This window comes from Sander lucioperca, chromosome 2 (assembly GCF_008315115.2).
Source record: "Sander lucioperca isolate FBNREF2018 chromosome 2, SLUC_FBN_1.2, whole genome shotgun sequence".
In the NCBI taxonomy this organism is placed as follows: Eukaryota; Metazoa; Chordata; class Actinopteri; order Perciformes; family Percidae; genus Sander; species Sander lucioperca.
In genome coordinates this window covers 13,297,901-13,319,106 of record NC_050174.1, presented here as the reverse complement: position 1 = coordinate 13,319,106, position 21,206 = coordinate 13,297,901, and the positions used below count along the sequence as shown (strand labels likewise).

The following is a 21,206-nucleotide window of genomic DNA, read 5'->3' as shown; positions in this document are numbered from 1 at the left end:
GCAGACAGTGTGGTGGTATGTGTGTGTCAGTGATGAAATGATTTTGTCCAACTCTTCTACAAAAAGAGCTGATGAGCAAACCTCTACTGAGCTATCTACTCCAGGTGTATCCGAGTCATATCACCTTTCCCCTTGTTCACAAAAAATAAAATAATCTACTCGCTACAGCCTTTCTGCCCCGCTCCCCTCACTGTGAAAGTGGAAGCTGTACTGTGTTTCTGTCCATAACACCGTCTCTACTGCATCAGCATCAGATTGGTTTACAGCCAGCCTGGCACGGTGCAGGCTCACAGGGCGGCTGGACTCATACTCAGTTACTGAGGACCAATTTGCCACCAATACGCACAAGCACAATCTGCGGATGACTCATTTTTATTAATGAGTTTGAGTGAAATCCAATGAGAGGCCAAAGGAATGAAGTAGACTCTGCAGCTTATATGTCCCTACAGTCGGTGATTGGCGGAGCAGAGATTTATTGTTTACAACGAGCCCTGCCAGTCACTCCAGCTGTGCCTGGGACTTCTCATTCAGACACAAGTCTGCAGGTTTTGCTCTGCAGTCATTAAAATGCCACATAAAAGGAAAAGCTGAGAGGATAAGAACAGACTGCGGAAATTAGCAAGCTTACTGTCCTCGTGGATAATTAGTGAAATAGTGAGTAGTGAAATTTAGCTCACCATACTGCAGTGTTAAAACAAAGACAGAGAGAAGACAGAGAGAGGGGACGAGACAGAGACACTGAGAGGTAGAGTACTACACTGCCTTATCAGAGAGGGCAGTCAATAAAGCAGGTATTAAGCAGTCGAGAGGAGCAGGAAAGCATGCAGTGTGTTGTACCGTTTCCCCATGTCTGTATGCACAGGACATACATGTGTGCCAGGGAGACTGTGAACACATAGTAGAAACACACTAATTTCCATGTGTGCCCCGGCACCCCTGACCACAGCTTAGCATGACAGAGAAAGAAGGGGGGGGGGGGCTCTCAACCTTCCTGCCCCCCTCTCCAGCCACCCCTCCCTCCCCACCCTACCCCCATCACTCCACCCCTGACTACCCCACCTGTGAATAGACCCAGTACCTTGCGTTTTTTATCCCGTGAACGACTCCTTTTTTTGTTCCTCTCCTCCTCCTTCTCTTTGCGCTCCTGCTCTAGCTGGGCTTCTAAATCCTTGTTCTTGCGGAGATGTTTGGCGGCTTGTGCCATGGTGTTGGTAGTGGGGGTCTGGGCGGCGTTGGCGTGTCCAGATCCTACGGCGGTAGTCTGCGGGGCAACAGCGCTGGGACTTTTACCTGGTGCCGGCCAACACTAGCGCTGCCGCTGCTGCTCTGTGTTCCTCAATGGCCCTGCAGAGTCTGCGAGCGTGCTCACCCTCTGCCTCCTCCTCCTCCTCCTCTTCAGCAGTGCAGTCACACACACATCGGCAGTCCTCAGCCGTCTGCTGTGGGATGCTACTGCAGCGCTGCTCTCTCTCCCTCTCTCTCTCTCTCCAATGCTTGCACACTCTCCCTCTCTCAATCGCTCACATACACTTCCCTCCAATTTTTCTGCTGCCTTCCTCTCTGGTCTCCCTCTTTCTCTGTGAAGAAGAAAAAAGGTAAATAAGAGTAAACAGGTTTTCCCTCTTTTTGACTTGTTTTCCTTTTCTACATCTCTCTTCCCTTCACTCCTTTGACATTCTGTGAAACTGCTTCGACCCACCCCACCGTCAACAAAGAATCAAGAGGGATGAACTGACAGTCAGTTAAGTAATAGCCAGAGCAGCTTTGAACTTAAGACAGCTCTCCTTCCTCTCATTTCATTGATTTTGTTTCCTTTTCCTGTATTTAATTTCTCAGCATCTCATAGTCCTGCTGTGTGTCCATCTGTGGAGGATCGCTAGGCTGCACAGGGAACCCGTCATCACCCCAGCCAATCACGCAATCACTCACACGGATAACAGAGGAAATAAAATAATAATCTAAAACATGCATGAGGGGAAAAAAGCTGCTTCTTACTCGTTTACTCTCACTCTCTCTTTCTGCTCGCTTCTCCCTCTCTACTGTTTAGGCGCTGCAGCAGACATGATTGGTACCCATGCAAGGATGTTGGTGCAGTGTACTTGTGTTTATTAGAGTGAGCCTGTGAGAAATAAAAGGCTATTCCATATCACTCCCTGACTGTCTGTTGTAAAGTGTGATACATTAATATCAAAAGCTTTGCTTTATTGACTTCTGTTTCTGGACTTATCTGCATTCCTTTTCTACTCTTTCCCTGATCCCCTGTTATAGTTTTGTGTACAATAAAAGACATATGTGATATAAATATATGTACTATAGTATAAGTGTCTTCTGTGTCTAGTGCTCATGTACACTGTATGTGTGGATATGTGCGCAGTGAGAAAGAGGTGCATAGGGAGAGAGGGGCTGATGGAGCCAGCACCTGTTTACTGGTATTGCTCTGCCTCTCTCCTCCTCCTTCCTCCCTCCTTCCCTCCCTGCAATGCTGCTGACGCAGGCACAAAAAATCCTTTAACATCTCTCTTTGCCCAGCTCACTATACATCACACGTACCGTTCACATTGATACAGTAGACACACAAACACACACGTTCCACACGAATGCCAGCACGCATGCTTCAGTGTGTGCAAACACACACACACACACACACACACACACACACACACACACACACACACAGCTGGTGAATGGCTGTTATTAGAGCATTCTGCAGCCACATCTTAATTCCTGTCTTGTTTTTTCTTTCCTCCATTACTTATTATAGAGAATCACATTGGAAAAGTAGGATATTATCACTCTCCATCCTATTGTCTCAATCTGTCATATATTTTCCTATTCTTACAGTAAGTATTAGGTCAGAGCAGTTATCAGTTGAATGACTCATGATATTTAGCCCAACTTAAATGAAAAGTGCTCTTGAGAATATTAAAATCAGGGTGTTTCTTGGCTGGGTGTAATATTATTTAATGCCAAAGTTATATTAACAAAATTAAGATTGTTATTATCTTTTAGAGCCATTCCTCATATATTTCAATCTCTCTCTCTCTCTCTCTCTCTCTCTCTCTCTCTCTCTCTCTCTCTCTCTCTCTCTCTCTCTCTCTCTCTCTCTCTCTCTCTCTCTCTCTCTCTCTCTCTCTCTCTCTCTCTCTCTCTCTCTCTCTCTCTCTCTCTCTCTCTCTCTCTCTCTCTCTCTCTCTCTCTCTCTCTCTCTCTCTCTCTCTCTCTCTCTCTCTCTTCCCTGATCTGATAGCAGCTCTCTCTATACTGCAGCATAGTAATGAATAGGACTGGTGATATTGCCTTCTGTCTGCAATGCTACTACACAAATCACTCGCTCTTGTGGCCTAGCTATGACACAAACAAACACAAATACTGACGGGCTGACAGCTCTGTGGCAAAGATCCATCACATTATCGAACTCCTGGGGAATGTACCTAAATGAATCACCAGCAGGACTGACTGCACTGGTAATAAGGAGGTTTTTGCTTAGCCAACTAAATTGGTCTTGTTATGCTATACTCTTACTCAGCTAATGGAGGGTCAGTTTTACAGTGGATTTTAACACAGCCAGTGCAGTGGCCATTTATAAATAGTAGCTGGATCATCTGAGGCTCAACCTGGAGAAACCCTGAAGAGAAGAGGGCATTCCACACCCATCACATACTGACAAGCAACATGGTAGCTTAATAGCTAGAGAGATGCTTTTACAGAAGAGCCCATTTCAATGCCTTTTTGATGCTGTGCTTTTCGGCCACCTTCAAACCTGACATGAGTTTGCCTAGGGTGCAGCGACAAGGACATATTTTCAAAGTATGCACTGATTGCAACTGCATTACCATTATGTGTTAACTTATGCAAGTTACTGCTCCATACTGACATGTCATGGAAACCAATGGTTGGTAAATCAATCTAACAAATTTGGAATTTTCAATAAATGTCTATAACCTAACAACAACTGTATTTAAAACAGGATAAATATATCAGAAATTAGCCAGCAAGAGAAAAGAAATACTGATCTGAAGTTCAAAATTCATATTGACCTTGGAAATGGCAGTTGAGAAGCACATTTAGTAGCTGTTCTGGGGTTGGTTTCACTACTTAAAAACAAAACAAAAAACAACATTCATTTTTGACTAATCAAAACAAATGTCATACATGGATCCACTTGATGGAACCCTCACAAATGTATTAGCACTTTTGTGAGCATGACAATGCTAGCATTAGAGATCTCAGAAATTGCATGCACAGTGTGAAACATGCTTTTGATGAAATCACATGATCTTTATCAGCAGATGAAGTTTGCCTAGTTGGGGGGTGGGATAAACAGTTGTCTTTCAAATTCCCTCTGCACACAATAGGATAGCGCTACAACCAACCAGAGCAACGCTAGTTGATAGATTAAACTTTTGCCGTATCCGGTAGGCAAAACTCCGAACACATCGTCCTTTTTTAAGAATGACTTCAGTGCCGTTCTTTGTTCTTTTCTCAAAGAAAAAGTTAACTCCAAGTCTTCCAGAGTTGTCGGCCAAAGCCGATTCGAAAGACCGCTGTTCGCCAGCAGCAGCCATCTTCTTTGTTTTCAAGTAGGAGGGAATTCACGAGGAACCGTTGCAACTCTGCTGTCGTTATGTTAAGCCCGCCCACCAACTCTATACACAATGTCATTGGCCTGACTAGAGTTTGGTTTTTCCAGCTCGGAAGCCAACGGAGAGTTGCTAGACGACCCTGGCTGCAAATTACATTTGCTGCCGCTAGGGTGCGTCTAGATTTCTAGGCTAGGCTTCTCATCTATGTTGGCATAAAACTGCAGTTGCCAAGGTCAAGAATGAACGTTGAACCTCCTTTAAATGTTGAGGAAAAAGTAATTTGAGCATCTGTAATTTCATGGCAACTGAGCAAACCTCACAGTTTGAGGCCGTTTCACAAAAGCGATTTATGAGCACGGTTTATATGTAAATACAAATAGTGACAATGTCATGTTTCACAAACAGCATTGTGGTGAGAATCTTAACATGCACTAATATTTCATACACATCATTTTTACTTAAACATGCTAAACCACGGGAATGGACTTACACCCATATAAGCCTATTTTTGTGTTTCAGAGTGCACCCAGTGTATATCGACTGTCCCTGGGGTGGTCCTGCCTGGGACACAAAGGGACAGGTTGTGTGGACCTGGGGGGAGAAAAAAACACACAGCTACTGCCCGAGTTCTCTTTAGTATGACGGCCAGCACCCGCCAGCATATTAGCCGCTCCAGTGCTCCTCTAAAAACAGTGGATGGGACACGACAGAGCCACACACATACACCGTCGCACACCCACATGCATACTCACCACAGTGAAAGGAGACAGAAGAGGCAGCCTATTCAACACATGGAAACATACTGTATGTAACCTCACTGTCAAATCCAGACCCTCTGGATAACTGGTCAAGTGTATACAGCAAAATAATTTGTTAAATTAACTCAGATTTTCACACTGACCCAGTGTTTATATAGATCCACACTAGTCGGTGTTAAATTAAGTTTGCAGCACTTAGTCATTAGTCATAACACTTTACAGTGTGTTTTCAACACTACGTAACATAGAAACAGCAGACGTTGCGACGTAAGAATAGGAATGTCTGTAGTAATATCCTAGAAATTTGGGTACATTTTATGAACCTAAAAATAGGGTTATCGTCTACTGCCGACACGGCAATTTTTTCCAGACAACTGCTGTGCACACCTATAGCTCATGTCGTGGACAAAGCCAGTGAATGAGTACGTACAGTAGTTCCACTAACAGTTGAGTAGGCAGTCTTTCAATGTGGCCCAGGACACATTCACGTACACACTGACCACCTCCAAATGTGATCTGAGGGATCGGATCTCAATGCGTCCTCAATGCATCCTGGTGTGTTCACACCTTAGGGCTCCTGCACACTGCCTGCGTGGCGTGAGGGTGTCAGCTACGTGGCGTGTCCGTTTTTATTTCGGCTCCCATGTTAAAAGGTTAGATCTTTTAGATCTTCACACTGCCTGCGTGACAGGCATGTCTCAGGAGCGGCTCGAAAACACGTGCATGCTAGAAATAGGACCAACGCCGATTTTTCATGCAACACGCAAGCGTGTTGGAAGCGTTTCCAGGCAAAATAGAATACAAAAATGTGTTTATATGTCATTTTGACAAGAATACATTTAATAAATGACATTTTGATGTTTGAAAGTCTCTAGGTTTTGACATAAATGCAGATATAAATGTAATTTAAAAAAATAATAATAAATAATTATTGATTTTCAAATATTGCACCTGTCAATACAGAACGAAATATTCTGTAGCCTATTTTGCCATCAATCCTGCCGACGTTGTCTTTGCTGTAATCAAATCAGTATATATTTATGTTTAACGTGAAGTATACTAGCTTGAATTACAAGTCAAGGCTAGCAGCAGCAGCGCCGCATCAGACACGTTTCTGGTGTGCAAAGATATAGAAAACGCCACGCAACAGAAACGCCGCGCTCACGCCACGCAGGCAGTGTGCAGGAGCCCTTAGTCCTTAGAGCAGGCCCCCACATACAGCGTAGCTGATTTTGTCCAGTGGCCACTCGCGGTACACAAACGAAAAATACCCCTGCGGGTCAGAAAGGATTTTCCCCATAGGCCACCATTGTAAAAGAGACGTCTGTAAAACTGCTGCCAGGACACCTCGACTGCAAACATGGGCGATTATGACCCTTTCTATAGTATATTTTTAAGCCATGACTTTTTAATCTTTGAACAACTTTTCCAAAGCCCAGAAAAAATATTTTTTTCCTCAATGACAACACTGCAGTGTACAAGCACACTATGCACGTGCGTGTTGTGTCTCGGGTGAGCCATATCACTCGCGTGTGAGTGAATATCGGCGTGCAAATAAGTTTCTATCCATTCATTGTAGCAATGCGCCGTACGGCCATCACGCAAATGTGTCAATTTAGCTGCGGACAGAACGAATAATGGTGTGGGCTGTGGCAGTTCTAGTGTTAACTTCAATGTAAATATGGACCAATCCTTTTGTTTTTATTGTCTCTCTTGCACGACATAGGCTAATTTAGCAATTAATATGTCTTCAAGCGCTTAAAAAAAAAAAAATGAATTGCATACGAATATGCAAACTGAGAATATTCTATTTCTTTACTTGGAAAAAAAAAGAAGTGGCAGAGCGTTGTTTCTGTGCGCTCCATGGATGCAGCCCATGGATAATGTTAATTAAAATAAGATATTTTATAATAAAGAACATTATAAGATGCAGCCCTTTAGAGTAGAAGTCCAGTAGAAGTTTCTCAACGTGCAGTCAACAGATCCAGAACGCAGTTTGCTCGTTTACATGGCCCGAGGCATTATGGGAGAAACACTACTGCACCCCTACTGCGCAGTTAGTGGTTACATATCACAGAGGTAAATCCAAAAGTTTAGAAACTTTTTGGGCTGATACGCCACTGAACAACTCTCATAGAAATAGGGCTGGGCGATATGGAGAAAATCAAATATCATGATGATAAATGTAGTGACAGTTAGCACTACAGGTGTTTACCCTGGATTCACCCATTACATACCTAGTGTAAAAATGTACTAAATATTTTCCCATCTAGCACCAAGAGTTACAAAATTACTTTACATTCCTTATTTTCTTCCTCCAAAATAACTTGTATCATTCTTAGAACTAAAGGGGGTCAATTTGTTGAGTCTCACACAAATTCATTTTGGCTCTCAAAAATATGATTGGCAATGGGCACATTTATTGTACATAAGGTCTTAAAATTAAACACAATTTAGACCAGAAAGAACAAAAGGCACACTGTAAAAGCATCTGAACCATTTGCACTTTGTAAATCAAAAGGTTGTAAATCAGCAGCGGCAGTTTTGATATGATCCTTCTCTTCTCATCTAATACTTTATTTTGCAGGCATGACAACGTTCACTGAAATGGTCAATCAAAGGCTTACCGACAATAAAGCAGTGTCCAAGTTCTTTTAGAGAACACTGGTATTTTACCCTCAGTGGAACTGAACCCAGTTAGTTCAGAAAATGTTTGTATGCTGGTGACATGTAGCAATCTTGCCAGCATCACACTACTATCCACATCACTCAGACAAAATGGTTTCACTGGTCCACATTCAGTGTGTTTTAATGACGATATCTCCTAGGTCTGGCAGTTGAAACACCCAGACATCCTGCTTGTCACATCCCTTAGTTCTGAACTAGAGAAAACTGAAAACAACTGACAAGTGTGTGTGTGCTTAAATAAGCTTCAACCTTGAGCTGAGATAGAACCTACAAGTTCTTCATTAACATACCATCTAGGGGCGGCCACTAGCTCACCCAGTAAGAGCGTGTGCCCCATGTAGGCTGAGTCCTTGGCAGCGGCCCAGGTTCGAATCCAATCTGCGGCCCTTTGCTGCGTGTCATCCCCTCTCTTTCTCTTCCCCTTTCCTGTCTATCCACTGTCACTATCAAATAAAGGGATAAGCCCCAAAAAATAATCTTTAAAAAAAAAAAAAAAAACACCATCTACTGGCTGCTCTTATGCAAGGTCTTAATTAAACACCAAATCATATTGAATACAAATAAACAGTTGTACACTTTGCCTTAAAAGTGAGCAGTGGAAGTTAATGTAAGAGTGAGAGAGATTTAAGCATAATATGCATGGTCATCTAGCATTGTGGATTAGTGGTTGCTCACTTTTAAGGCCCCTTATGGACTTTCCAGCCAGTCATTCTTGACTCATTCAACTTACACCCACACCACACAGGTGAAACTCTTGGGACAATATTCTCATTTCCTGCTCTAATTTAGTCATCCTCATCATCAGGGACAGGTCATATGGACGCACAGGAATGGACAATATTTCTCAAACAAACACTTCATTAAATCGGTCATGATGACAGGAAAGCTAATAATGCATCTTATTGCTTTGCATCAGTCATACTAACATATCAGCCGCAGCAGTAGCTCATGTAGAGATACAGCAGATGCTGCCGGGTTTTACTATGCAACTCATGTTGAATCCACCTCAATATTTCAAAGTCTCTAGTGTGTTTTACTGGCAGAGGTCCACAGCCTACAGTGAGATACAGTATTATGCAGGCCTGTGCCATCCTTTGCACCAACAACTGTGGCTTATAGAGTTATTTTAGCAGCAGTGTTAGTCACTATCAGCCAAAATGAGATGATGGGATGAACAAAAACCCTTGCTGTATTTGTGCTACTACAGTATGGATGAACACTGTGGCCCATTTTGTGATTTTAAGTGGCTCAAAGGATCATAATACTGCCCGTTTAACCATGTGAAACAGATTATGGTTGGTCGTCACAGAAGATCAATTGGAAAGGCAAGAAACATCCGAGTAGGGAAGACTAAAGGTCAGACAGCACCCTCTATTGATTAATAGTGGGTACTGTAGCAGAGAGGGACAGGAACATTCACTGCATGGGTCTACAGTCAAACATGAAGGGTCTTGGTACTAACCTGCTGTTGAAATGTGTTCATTTAGGAGCCTCTAATCAACCAACATAACAATTTACCAGTTACAATAACTGACATCAGTGGTGTCTTACAGGAAAAAATGTACAGGACAAACAGGACAAAGACAACAAGTGTGGTAGGATTAGTACTAATCCATAATACTGATTACACCGTGGATCACAGTGCCCCCCGTAGGCTCATCTTGCAGTACTTTGAGTGAGTGTACACGCACAGCAGAACTCAACACTGCACTGCAGCACATAGCCAACTCAGAGCAACACCACAGGACTGCACAGCTCAGTGCTGCTCCGAGAACACACCGTTCAGATAGAATCACGTGTCCTAATGAACAGGATAAAACCTATTCCATGTGAACATGAGCTGAAATTTGTATTTAATTAGTGCTGATGATGGACAGTACGAACAGAAACAACAGTTTTCCTAAGCAATTTATCATGCAAGCAGGTCCACATCTTTACAGGTGCTGAGAATTATAACAAGCATCTATTAAGAGCGTAATGCAATCCAACACCACAAACTGCAGACTCAGAAATGACCATAAAGTTAAATCAATAAATCTCTGACAAAGACTTAGCTTCATTTGAATGTACTAAAGTCCACTAAACTAATATTTGTTGCAGGTCTACCACTCAATCAAACTGTATTTTAAAGTTTTCTTGTTACTGTGTACACCCTCAGTAAGTGTAATGTCTGGTGGACATTTTGCCATCATCCTCCCCCTCCTGACACTTGGCTAGTAGAGCAGGGAGGATAGAGCAGGTTAGCTTATAGACATATAAATATATAAATGCTCCTTTAGAGAGATCTCTCTTCCCCCCCACCCTCTCGACTGGCACTGCACCAGCAGAGAGAGCACTGATTGGTAAAGCCATATGGCAGGTAACAAACCAAGGACAGGCTTCATGTCCACACTGTGGCGTGGCTCAGGCAGCCTGCCAACTCATCTACTGTAAAGGGCTCATCTGATTTGGCTCTGTATTAAAGGGAACCATGTAGACCAGAGTTCAGTGTAAATATGCCATGAGTGTCACTGACACTGCACCATCACCAGCTCGGAGGTGTGAACAGCAGTTCAGAGTATTCCCAAAGCCGCAGAGTCAGCAGTGAATATCACTGTCACACCAACTGGCAATGGCCTTCGGCAGATTGACAATCACTGCTGTTGTATAGAGCAGATCTTTCAAACCACAGCACAGCAGTGTGTAGGCAAAGCAATTCTTTGTTCTGAATTGGCTATTTAAAAAGGAGGCCTGTCTAGTGATTGTAACAATTACATAAGGGAGAGATATGATGAGTCTGCAGCATTTCTTGATCAGAGTTACAAAAATAGCTCAGGTTGAAATCCCTTGCAACCATTTAGGTGAGTCTCTGACCACAAATAACAGAAGCTGCCATCTGTGAAGTGTGAAGTACAACAGCTGCAGGTTTAGCAGTGCAGGCACTGAAAACACAATTTGTATAGATGGGAGAACATTGGTACTATTTTAGCTCTCATGATGTCCTCTGAAACAAACTACAGTCAGTGATTAAAGATCTCTGGAGTGCAGTTCTACAGAGAGAAAAATAAGTGCCTCAATGTGTAATGCCCAAAATACTAACTGGAGCATTTTTCCCCACATACTGTAGTGCCTGACCAATGAATAACAGAGGACAAAAGTTGAAGAGGACGCTGTGTGTGATGCCCCAAAACATGAAGCTGCACCAGTTGAGGGACAGACCGCATATCCAGTTTACTTCTGCCATCTAGTGGTGTCATAGTGTGAATGACTTCTAAATACAACAAAGCTGTGATCAATTGATAACTGAGGTGCTTAGCTGGCACACAGGGAGAGACGATGTGGACACGAAGGTTGTCTGATCAGGGAACAGGATCACTGGAGACATCAGATTGACAGTTTTATGTGCGCTGGAGGGCCAGTTTTAGAGCTATATCACTATCAATCTAATACATTCAATGGACGTTTTTCAAACAATAGACAACTTTTGCTCCCTTAAATAAAGCATACTGGTAAAGGTTTTAATCTGTTTACTGGCAATTATAATTGCATTACATTTAAAGACCCAGTGTGTAATGTGTTTAGTTGTTCATTATCAAAATCTGTTGCCCGTTCACAAACTTGTCCTTTTTCATGAATATTAACCACCACCATCAATTCCAAGTATTCCTTTTGGCTTGAAATTTCACATTTGCATTCTCATGAACTGGGGAAGACGCTCCATAGTCATGCGCCATCTTGAAATACGTTAGCTGGTAAGGGACATATAGGACATACTGCTCCGCCTTTCGTGTTTTCGCTGTCATATGATAAACTGACAGGTGCTGCTAATGCTGCTAATGGGTATTGTAGCTTCCCGACTCCGGCAAATTTGAAGAAGGAAACATGGAGCACCACACATATTCAAAATCCAAATTTCAGGAACAGGAGTCTTCTTCTTCGCCCAGAAAAAGAAAAAGGTTATTGAAAAGAGCAAGAGACCAGCTTTTTGAAGCGTGAAGGCTACCGTAGCTGTAATATGTACTTTGAACTGCGTGGTGTGAGAGAGTTGATTGCAATATATGATCTCAACACTAGATGGGAGAAATTCCTACACATTGGACCTTTAAGTTTTGCAGTGGTTACTTGCCTTGCTTTTAGTTCATGCTAGTATGGTGTGTGGAAATCAACTTGCACACACTTGACACCAGCTTGAAATAGATAACTTGCATTTAAAAAATCCAAACTTTCAAGAGTTGGATGTTGGGCTTTACAGAAATCTTGCTTAAATGCAGCAACCAGGGGCACGTTTTGAAACCGTCTCTGCATTGCTACATCTATCTATAAATTGCAGGAACGTCTGTCTGTCTGTCTGTTATGCGCATATCTCTCAAACCAAACTTGACAGGTGTCTTGCTACGGGCATGAGTAAGTGCAGTGACAAATTTGACATTGTTTGGATTAGAAATGCAAAAGATATCGTTAAATATATATAGGTAAAAGAAGCACACATTGGCTTTTGCCGCTCTAGTCGCTGGCCACTCCCCCTCTCATCCCTGAGGACCAGAGACAGAGAGCAGCGGCGCTTTGGCAGCTAAAATGTGACATATACCTCAGAACCACAAAAATGTGCAAAGTTGCACTACTTTGGACTGTCTTTGACTTTGAATAAACAAACGACAATTCCCAAACTTAAGGACGTTTCAGAATCCCACACATGCAAAGCACAGCCAGCTACAGACAAGTGGCAGCGAGACGTAGCTGTATATGTGTGTCCATGTTTGGGGGGAAGGTAACTTGCACATCACACGCAGACGCCACATGCAGAATGCTTTACAACAGCGGGGGGGGGACTCTTTTCCTGCTATTGTATTAAATTGCTGTGAGCTGGCAGAACATAACGTAATCTCGGAGATTATTCCTTCACAGCGCTGTGCAAAGCGAGAAAATCTCAGAGTTGAATCGGGCAGACACAGCACTTTTCATCAGACTCACCCCGGGTTAATTAAGTCTACTGCTAACTTACAACACTAATAACATTACCGTCGCCAAAATACCCCAGTGAATCAAATCCATACTTCACCGTTAACCGTCAAGCCACTAAACCTGTATGGAAATGAGCACCTCTGCTGAAGTGTTAAATTCGTTAACAATCATACAACATGAGACAACACACACACACACACACACACACATTCTGGTGGTTGATGAACGCAGATATGTGCTGATTAGCTCACACTGCCATGAGTCCATGACATGTAATTTTAGCTGACTCTTTTATCCAAAGCGACTTACAATTGCTATCTATGTCAGAGGTTGCACGCCTCTGGAGCAACTAGGGGTTAAGTGTCTTGCTCAGGGACACATTGGTTGATGTATCGCAGTGTGAATTGAACCCGGGTCTCCCACACCAAAGGCATGTGTCATATCCACTGCGCCATCACCACCCCAGTCCATGACGCTAATGTCTGATTACTCCACATTGTCATTGTGATATTGTGTTATATTCTGAATCTGCAGCATTCTCTATCAGGTAAATACAGTAGTACAATGTCTGCCTCTGATGTAGAAGTAGCCTATACTGTAAGGCAGTAGTAGGCTATACAGTGGAGTTGCATATTAAGTGGTTTGGAGTCCTTCTGTAAGTCATTTTGTGGTACAATTTGGTTTTGAAGAATTCTACAAGCAGCAATACCACAGACCAAGCAATCGGCCATTCCAACGGGCACTGCACTAGTAACAACAATGTAAATAATGCAAATATGACGAAATGCTCAGTTTCATGTCCCTGCAATTAGATTTTTGGAAAGCGATTGCTCCCTGGAAATAAAATACTAACTTAAAGTTAATATATGTAACTTTTTAATGTTTCTGAAACTGTAATTTTTTATCTAATGATCATAAATGACCTGTAACAGCAAATGAGACTACCAGTGAAAAGAACACTATTTTTATATAGTTTTTATTATTTATTTATTTATTTTAAGTCAAAAAATGATTTACAGCAGGTAGAACGGCGCTACAGTTACACATTCTGAAGGGTCACAGATTACGGCGTAACACCAGGAAAGCCTATGCAGCCAGGTAAAAGGTAGCAGGAGATATTGTTATACAGTATAGGCCTAATTGTATTTTAGAAGTTATCTGTTGTAGTTACGGCTGATACTGGGGACACAACTAAAAGCTAAAAGGGAAAGAGACGACGGGGGAAACCTTTCAATCTTTGTCAGGCTTTTAATAAATACAGACAATATGGGATTTAAAATGCTTAAAAACCTACCCCGCATTGGCCCTTAGGTACGTAATATGTCTATTTCATTCATAAAATAACTTTACAATGTGCAATGTGGTTGTACGCCAGTAGCCTACATTAAATTACATCCCTCTTCCATTTAGTGCCCCGTTTTATTTCTTTTCAGTCTGTGTTTGTGTTGGCCTACTATTTTCTTTTCCCTTGTCCCCCTGTACCTGTGTGAAGCATCCCTGGGTTTCATGAAATGCGCTATATTAATCTAAGTTATCATTACGTTGGTTGCTACAACAATCTCTTAATGCTTTGGCCCGTGACAGTGGCAGTGATACCTGGTTTAGCTCACAATACATCCAAAGTAGGCTAAGTTACCGTATGCAACACTTGAAATGCAACGATGCCTCTGTAACGTATTCGCTTATTGTAAATGAATGATTTTCTGTCTGAGCAAAACATTCATCACAACTACATGACCTCCCGGTAACACTAACTCAGTAATACAGCACCGTAAAGAAAAGACCTTTACGACAGCAGGTGTGGTAAAAACACTACTGCTTTTGTCCAAAGCAGCATTAGAATCAACACAAACTAAAAGTTATAAATAACCACTTTAAAATAACAACTAAATGCTTCAGGAAATGGTCAGTAATAATGTGAAGTTTTATTTATAAAATGCTAAATCATGATGTCATCTTGAATATATTTCTTGAACTGTTTTTTTTTTCTCCTAGCCTTTTGAATTAATAAAAAACATATAATATAAAAAAAAGGTGTTGTACTCGATATCCAGCACATCAATATTGCAGCAAAAATATTTTTTTCTATGTAAAAATTTAGTGGAGTAATGGCGTCCTGTGCAGAAAATGAAGTCACACACCCTCTGTGCGTGTTGTAATCAGAGCTTCTCTGTTCTTTGTTTTGATTGCCAGGGAGTGCATGTATCTGATGCCAAGGGCTGTGACGAAGCGTCGGTATTTGACAAGTCAGTGAACGATCTGTGAGACCAGTGTGGAGGCAATCCCAGCCCACTTTCTTTTCAGTATTTCGAGTACAGCCCCCTTTAACTGACCAGGCCTGTGTGCATGTAGGTGTAGAGTTGACCTCAATGAAGAAGGTACAGGTAAGGGCAAAGAGGGAAAACTGAGAGAAGAAAGGAAATGGAACAGGAAGTTCAGCGAAGGATCGCCTCTCCTGCCATGTCCCTTTTCCTCCGTGTAGTTTTCTTCCCATGATTCCTTACACTTGGCTTCCTCTGACCCTGGAATTATTCGATCCTCCTCTCAGCTCCATTCATCTTTTCCTCACAGGTGGCTAACCAACATTACGAAACACTCCCTGCACACATTGTCCCTCTGTTGTCAGAGCCTCTGGAACTTGTCAGTATTAATCTGTCACTGTACCAAATTTCTGAATATCAATTCAGTTTAGTTACATTAAAAGCAAAACACAAAGACATCTGGCAATATTGTTTCAAACCCTGTAAATATCCGAATACAAGAATACCCTCTGTGGACCGTTAACAGTAATTACTGGTTTTCTTCTTTTACAAGGTAAAACCAGAGCCAAAACAGACAGTGACTCCCCTCCTGACACCCAGCGAGTCCTCACTTTGTCCCAATCTGTTCCTTTAGATGTACAGCCCGCCTCCTTCCACCTGTCTCCTATTCTTCCTTTCTAATCAGGCGTCGCTGCCAATCAATTTGATCACCATGACAACATTTCGCATGACGCCCCCTCCAAACACCGCCACCACCCCTATAAACAAAAACAAAACAAAAAAAAGAAGCTGAATTCCGACAGCTCAGGATTGATGAGGGTGAGTCCTGTCAAAGGCCAGAGATTAGATTAGGACTGACGCACACGCACACACACACACACACACACACACACAACACAGCTCAGAGGCAGCAGGTGCTTTTGGTTAAACCTTAATTACATGATCTCTGATTTCTCTAATTGATATGGTAATGACTATGTAATTAATGCAAAAGCAGAAATACCAGCAGCTCTCCTAATGAATGGATTTATTTGATTAGATATCCTCCTGCATATTTATGCATGCTGGTATACAGAGGACGGTGAGACATAAAACGGTTGTTTGTGGTTGTTGTCACAGTGTTGCTACCACTAGCATGCTGGATGTGACAGAATTTGATACACGAATACACATGAACACAAATGAAGCTGCTTGCAACAAAATCATGCTGAAAAAAATACTGTAACTAAAAGATTCTGTATGTTTGCTGCCTCTTATAGTGAAAATGATTCTAGGGAAGAAGACTAGAGATTAGGGGAAAGAGAAGAATTTGCTCTTTCACAAGTAGGTGGGGCTATGGGGCTGCATCAGACACACAGGAGCCACAGTTTGCATGAATAGAGATGATCATGAAGAGCTCTGATGCACCAACTGAAATTTTAAAATCACTAAAGAAAAGTTGCCATTTTATGTCTGAAGATATATTTTGGTTTTAAGACAACTCACATCTGTTCAGAGCAGAATTAAAAAGTTGAAACCCCTCTACACACACACACACACACACACACACACACACACACACACCTACCTACCTTCTGGGGATGAGAAATCATTTCCCCTGCTTTCACCAAAACGTCCTCTAATATGTGTCTCCATATGTCTTTTCGCCTTCTCTTGTGAGATATCTAGTGGGAAGCATTTGAGAGGAAGTCAAGTGAACGCACATGTGGGCCCTGACCAGGAGCAGAGACCTCAGGCCTTCTCTATCTTTCACTTAGCCATAACCACACCACTCAGACACTGCTTTGACAGCTGATCTGAACACTGCTGTCTGTACCTGTCTCTCTAATTCAGTCTATAGGTTTGCAAAAGAGAGAAAAGGAATCCCAATAACAGATAAGACTGACAGTTACCACACAAGCTGATGTGCTGTAACGGTTTCAGAAAGTGCTATGGTTACGTCAAAAGAATTAAAAGCAGCGGTTTGTGTTTTTTTACCATAAGGATGTTTCCAATGGGGCTTTTACTAAAAGGTCAATAGGTCTACATCACCTACATCCCATGACAAGGGTGCAGTAGCTTACTTGGGTATCTATTAAAAGACATCAGGTTTCTCCACTTTGAGGAGGAAATAAGGTTTTCCCTGCTGTCCAGACTATTCTAAAAAAGTGAGTTGCTGAGTCAAAGAAATCGTGTTTTTTTCTCACTGAGCAGTTGAAAATCTGTCATTTTTCAGACTTAAATTATTGCCTCAAGGATTTCGATTTAAAAGTGATAGTATAAGCAGCTGAACTGGCAACAAGGCTAATGTCACTTGTTTAAAAACGTGGGGAAATATGAGTTTTATCCTATAAACTAGCAAGCCGATGTTCCAAAAGCATGACACGACTGGCGTGTTTGCTGTTTACTCTGGACCTAGTAGCCTACTTCACGGCCAAAAGGGGCACAAGTTATGAAAACATCAATCAAAACGACTATGAAACACAAAATAAAACTTTCCACAAGCTTGAGTGTGGATTTGCTGCTAATATCATTTGGTGAATCGCACATTTCACGATGCGCTGGCTACAGAGACAGACAGGAGAGGAGCTAATACCATTAATGAATGGTGGTGCACTAGCTAGTTGGTTAACTAACTTACCTCTGAATAATGTGTTTCTTAGGGGGGCACTCGGGCCACGGTTGATGGATGGCCTTACAGAAGCCGGGTCAATTAGCCAGACTGGGTTTCCCTCCATGTCGGCTGCAGAAAGCACCGGGAGAGCTCCCACCTCTGTCACGCGGCCTGGCTGTAATTAATCACCAGTGTGGGGCCTTCTCACCTCACACCGGCGCGTGCGCGTGAAAACAGCCAATACGTGCGTTTGGCCCAAATTACATCCCCACTCCTGTAATCTGGCTAATTGTCAATATTATACCCAGAGGAGGAGAAAGATTGTGACATAAAAAGTCTTCCCTACCAACAAAAACAATTCTGGCTTGGCAAATTCACTAACAATGCAGAGAAATAAATAAAAAGTGAAATCAGAGTGGGGTAAATACAATTCTAGTAGGCTACATAGTATAGTATAGTATAGTATAGTATAGTATAGTATAGTATAATATAGTATAGTATAGTATAGTATAGTATAGTATAGTATGGTATAGTATAGTATAGTATAGTATAGTATAATATAGTATAGTATGGTATAGTATAGTATAGTATAGTATGGTATAGTATGGTATAGTATAATATAGTATAGTATAGTATAGTATAGTATAATATAGTATAGTATGGTATAGTATAGTATAGTATAGTATAGTATAGTATGGTATAGTATGGTATAGTATAATATAGTATAGTATAGTATAGTATAGGACCATAAATTAACAGTTGGGTGTCACAGTCTGGCTTTATTTAAGTATATTTGCACACAGCTGTTAATGGTTTATGCATACAGGAGTAAAACCAGTCCATATGTTAAATTATGATCAGAAATATGCAACATTTTCTATCTGTGTCTACAACTATCTATATAGATTTAGGCTACGTAAAATCAGCATGAAATGAGTGATGGCCCTTTTATCTAACTAAATGATTAATAAAATATATATTTAACATTATAAAACGTGTTAGGTTAGGTTTGATAAAGATGCAAGGTCAAAAACAGATGGAACATACTTAGTGACTTTAATAATGTGATTTATCTCTAAAAGCATCATTCTAGTTACACGTCTCACCCCATGCAGCTGTTACTGTGCAGTTCTGTCTCTCCCTTACACACAAACAGACACACAGGTACACAGAGCACAGATTGAGAGGCAGGGACAGAGACGTCACTCTGTGTTCACACAACGTACTCCTGTGGTCTCTGGACAAAAGCAGCAACCTGACAGATGAGGTTTGTGTTTTGGGGGGGAGCTATGTGTTGCTGCTGTGTGTCTGTGTGTGTGTGTGTGTGTGTGTGTGTGTGTGTGTGTGTGTGTGTGTGTGTGTGTGTGCGTGTGTGCGCACACTTATGCATATGTGCATGAATGCATGTCTGAGCGTTTGTGTGCATCTATATGTGTATGTGCTTGTGTGTGTTTACGTGTGTGTATATATATGTGTGTGTATTTTGTTGGGGAGGAGGGTCTCATGAGGCAGCTCTGTGTCTGTCCCATCTGCCACCCCACTCTACTGACACCCAAGGGAATGGCAGAAAAGGTGGGGGGGTTCATTTTGGAAAAAGGAGTCGGGGTCCAGTGGTCTAATGGGCAACAATACTGGTTTCACTGACGGGCCAAAGGCAAAGGACACCGGCTGGGTGTGTGGAAGCCAATCTAGCAATCTATTTCACAAAACAGTGGGCCACCACTGTCAAGCTCTGTCTCAGTCTGCTTGAATGAGAAAGGGGTGCACTGTATTTTACACACACACAGAGACATTACATACACCCGGGGCTAATGTCAGTATAATGCATGGCCATGCTGCGGCTGGAGGGCTAATTGGGTATATAAACACAAACACATCCCTTGAGAGGCAAGAGGGGAAGGGTGAAATTTGTGCTATATGCTCCCTGTATTGTTATTGCAACTTAAAAATGGAAGCTCATAAGTACTTAAACAGTATCAATAATGAAAGATGACATGGTGTTTGCTCTCATATGCCCAGCAGCTAGATGCTCCTTTGAAGCTGTGCACACAGTGTGATGTGGAATCACTTAGTGGCAGGTGGCATCTCATTCTGTCTTTATCCAAACTGGGATCAGAAGATGATAAATGGCGCCGCCGCAGCCTCAACAACAGCAACAACAACAACACAACAGTCATGTGGAAGAGAAGCATGGCATATGGCTCTTGCACCACTGGGCAGAAAGAGCACTCAGCAAGATGAATGCTGAGGTGCTGGGAACAATGCTGACTTTAACTTGAGAGAGAGAGAGAGAGAGAGAGAGAGAGAGAGAGAGAGAGAGAGAGAGAGAGAGAGAGAGAGACAGAGAGAGAGAGAGAGAGAAGGAGAGAGAGAGAGAGAGAGAGAGAGAAGGAATATAAGGAGTAGGAAGAGGCAGCAGCCTGAGCTTTTTTTGACATGTGTCACTTGATGGTGACAAAGACAGCTCAGAGACAAACAGTGACTTGATGTTGGGGTCAGATCACAGACAGGGTCAGCAGCTGTTTGATGTCCACATGTCTCTCACTGTCTCTGAGCTGAGTTGTTGATACACTGTTTGTCCATACTTGTCTCATACAAACACACACAGACAGACGTACATCCACTAGGTGCTGCCCTGTCCCCTCACTGCTTTGAGCGCTATGTTAATGAAACAGTTGCCGTCTCCTGGCATAACAGTAATTACCCGATCAAAATAGAGTGGGTAATTAACTGCCCTTCTTTAGCAGTGTTAATTACATTAGCAGAGAAGGGTCATTTCATTGGAGCAAAAGAGAGGAGAGAAAGAAAGACGGGATAAAGCAGTACCAAACAAAGACCGGAAAACAAGGCAGTGGTGAGGCACATGTCGAGGCATGTGTGTGTGTGTGTGTGTGTGTGTGTGTGTGTGTGTGTGTTTTAAGAGATCGAGAGAAAGAGATAGAGAGGAGGAGGCCACGTTGGAGGGAGACTCATGTGGTTCTCACTCGGGCCCCCAGAGGCTTGGTCCTCAGAGAAAACAGGCTTATTGAAGAGGAGAGAGATGGGGTGGGGGGGGGAGTGTTGTTGTTTATCTTGACATGCTCTACTCAGTCTTTAACGCTCGCATCACAATTAAGATGCTGCGGCTCATCAGCTATGTATACAAAACAGTGTAGCAAGCTGCACAAGCACACAGGTGATGGGCACAGTCAAAAATAGATCCAGCCCAACCCTGAGATGTGGAGTCTTGTAGAACCAGGAAATGTTCAGATAATACAGTGTGTTTGTGTGTGTGTGTGTGTGTGTGTGTGTGTGTGTGTTTGTAAAATAATTGATGTGTAATTCTGTGTTCCATGTAAGAACTAATAATAGTAATAATAATAATAACTTAAACCAACATCAG

The 21,206-nt window shown here is 42.2% G+C and overlaps 1 protein-coding gene across 11 annotated transcripts in view; it reads right to left on the bottom strand.

Annotated features, from left to right (window-relative positions):
- ank1a (ankyrin 1, erythrocytic a) overlaps nucleotides 1-18,020 on the bottom strand; it is a 109,086-nt gene extending 91,066 nt beyond the window's left edge. For 5 of the 11 annotated variants that reach the window (XM_035992927.1, XM_035992930.1, XM_035992940.1 and 2 more), the window contains exons 1-2: nucleotides 17,852-18,019; nucleotides 1,079-1,577 (exon numbers count right to left, since the gene is read on the bottom strand). In XM_035992927.1, coding sequence (XP_035848820.1) covers nucleotides 1,079-1,204 — 126 coding nt within the window. In that variant the 5' untranslated portion in view covers nucleotides 1,205-1,577; nucleotides 17,852-18,019. Of the gene's footprint in view, nucleotides 1-1,078; nucleotides 1,578-17,851 lie in introns of those variants that run through there. The other 6 variants (XM_035992932.1, XM_035992949.1, XM_035992961.1 and 3 more) reach the window with 2 other exon arrangements.
- Nucleotides 18,021-21,206: the final 3,186 nt, after the last annotated feature.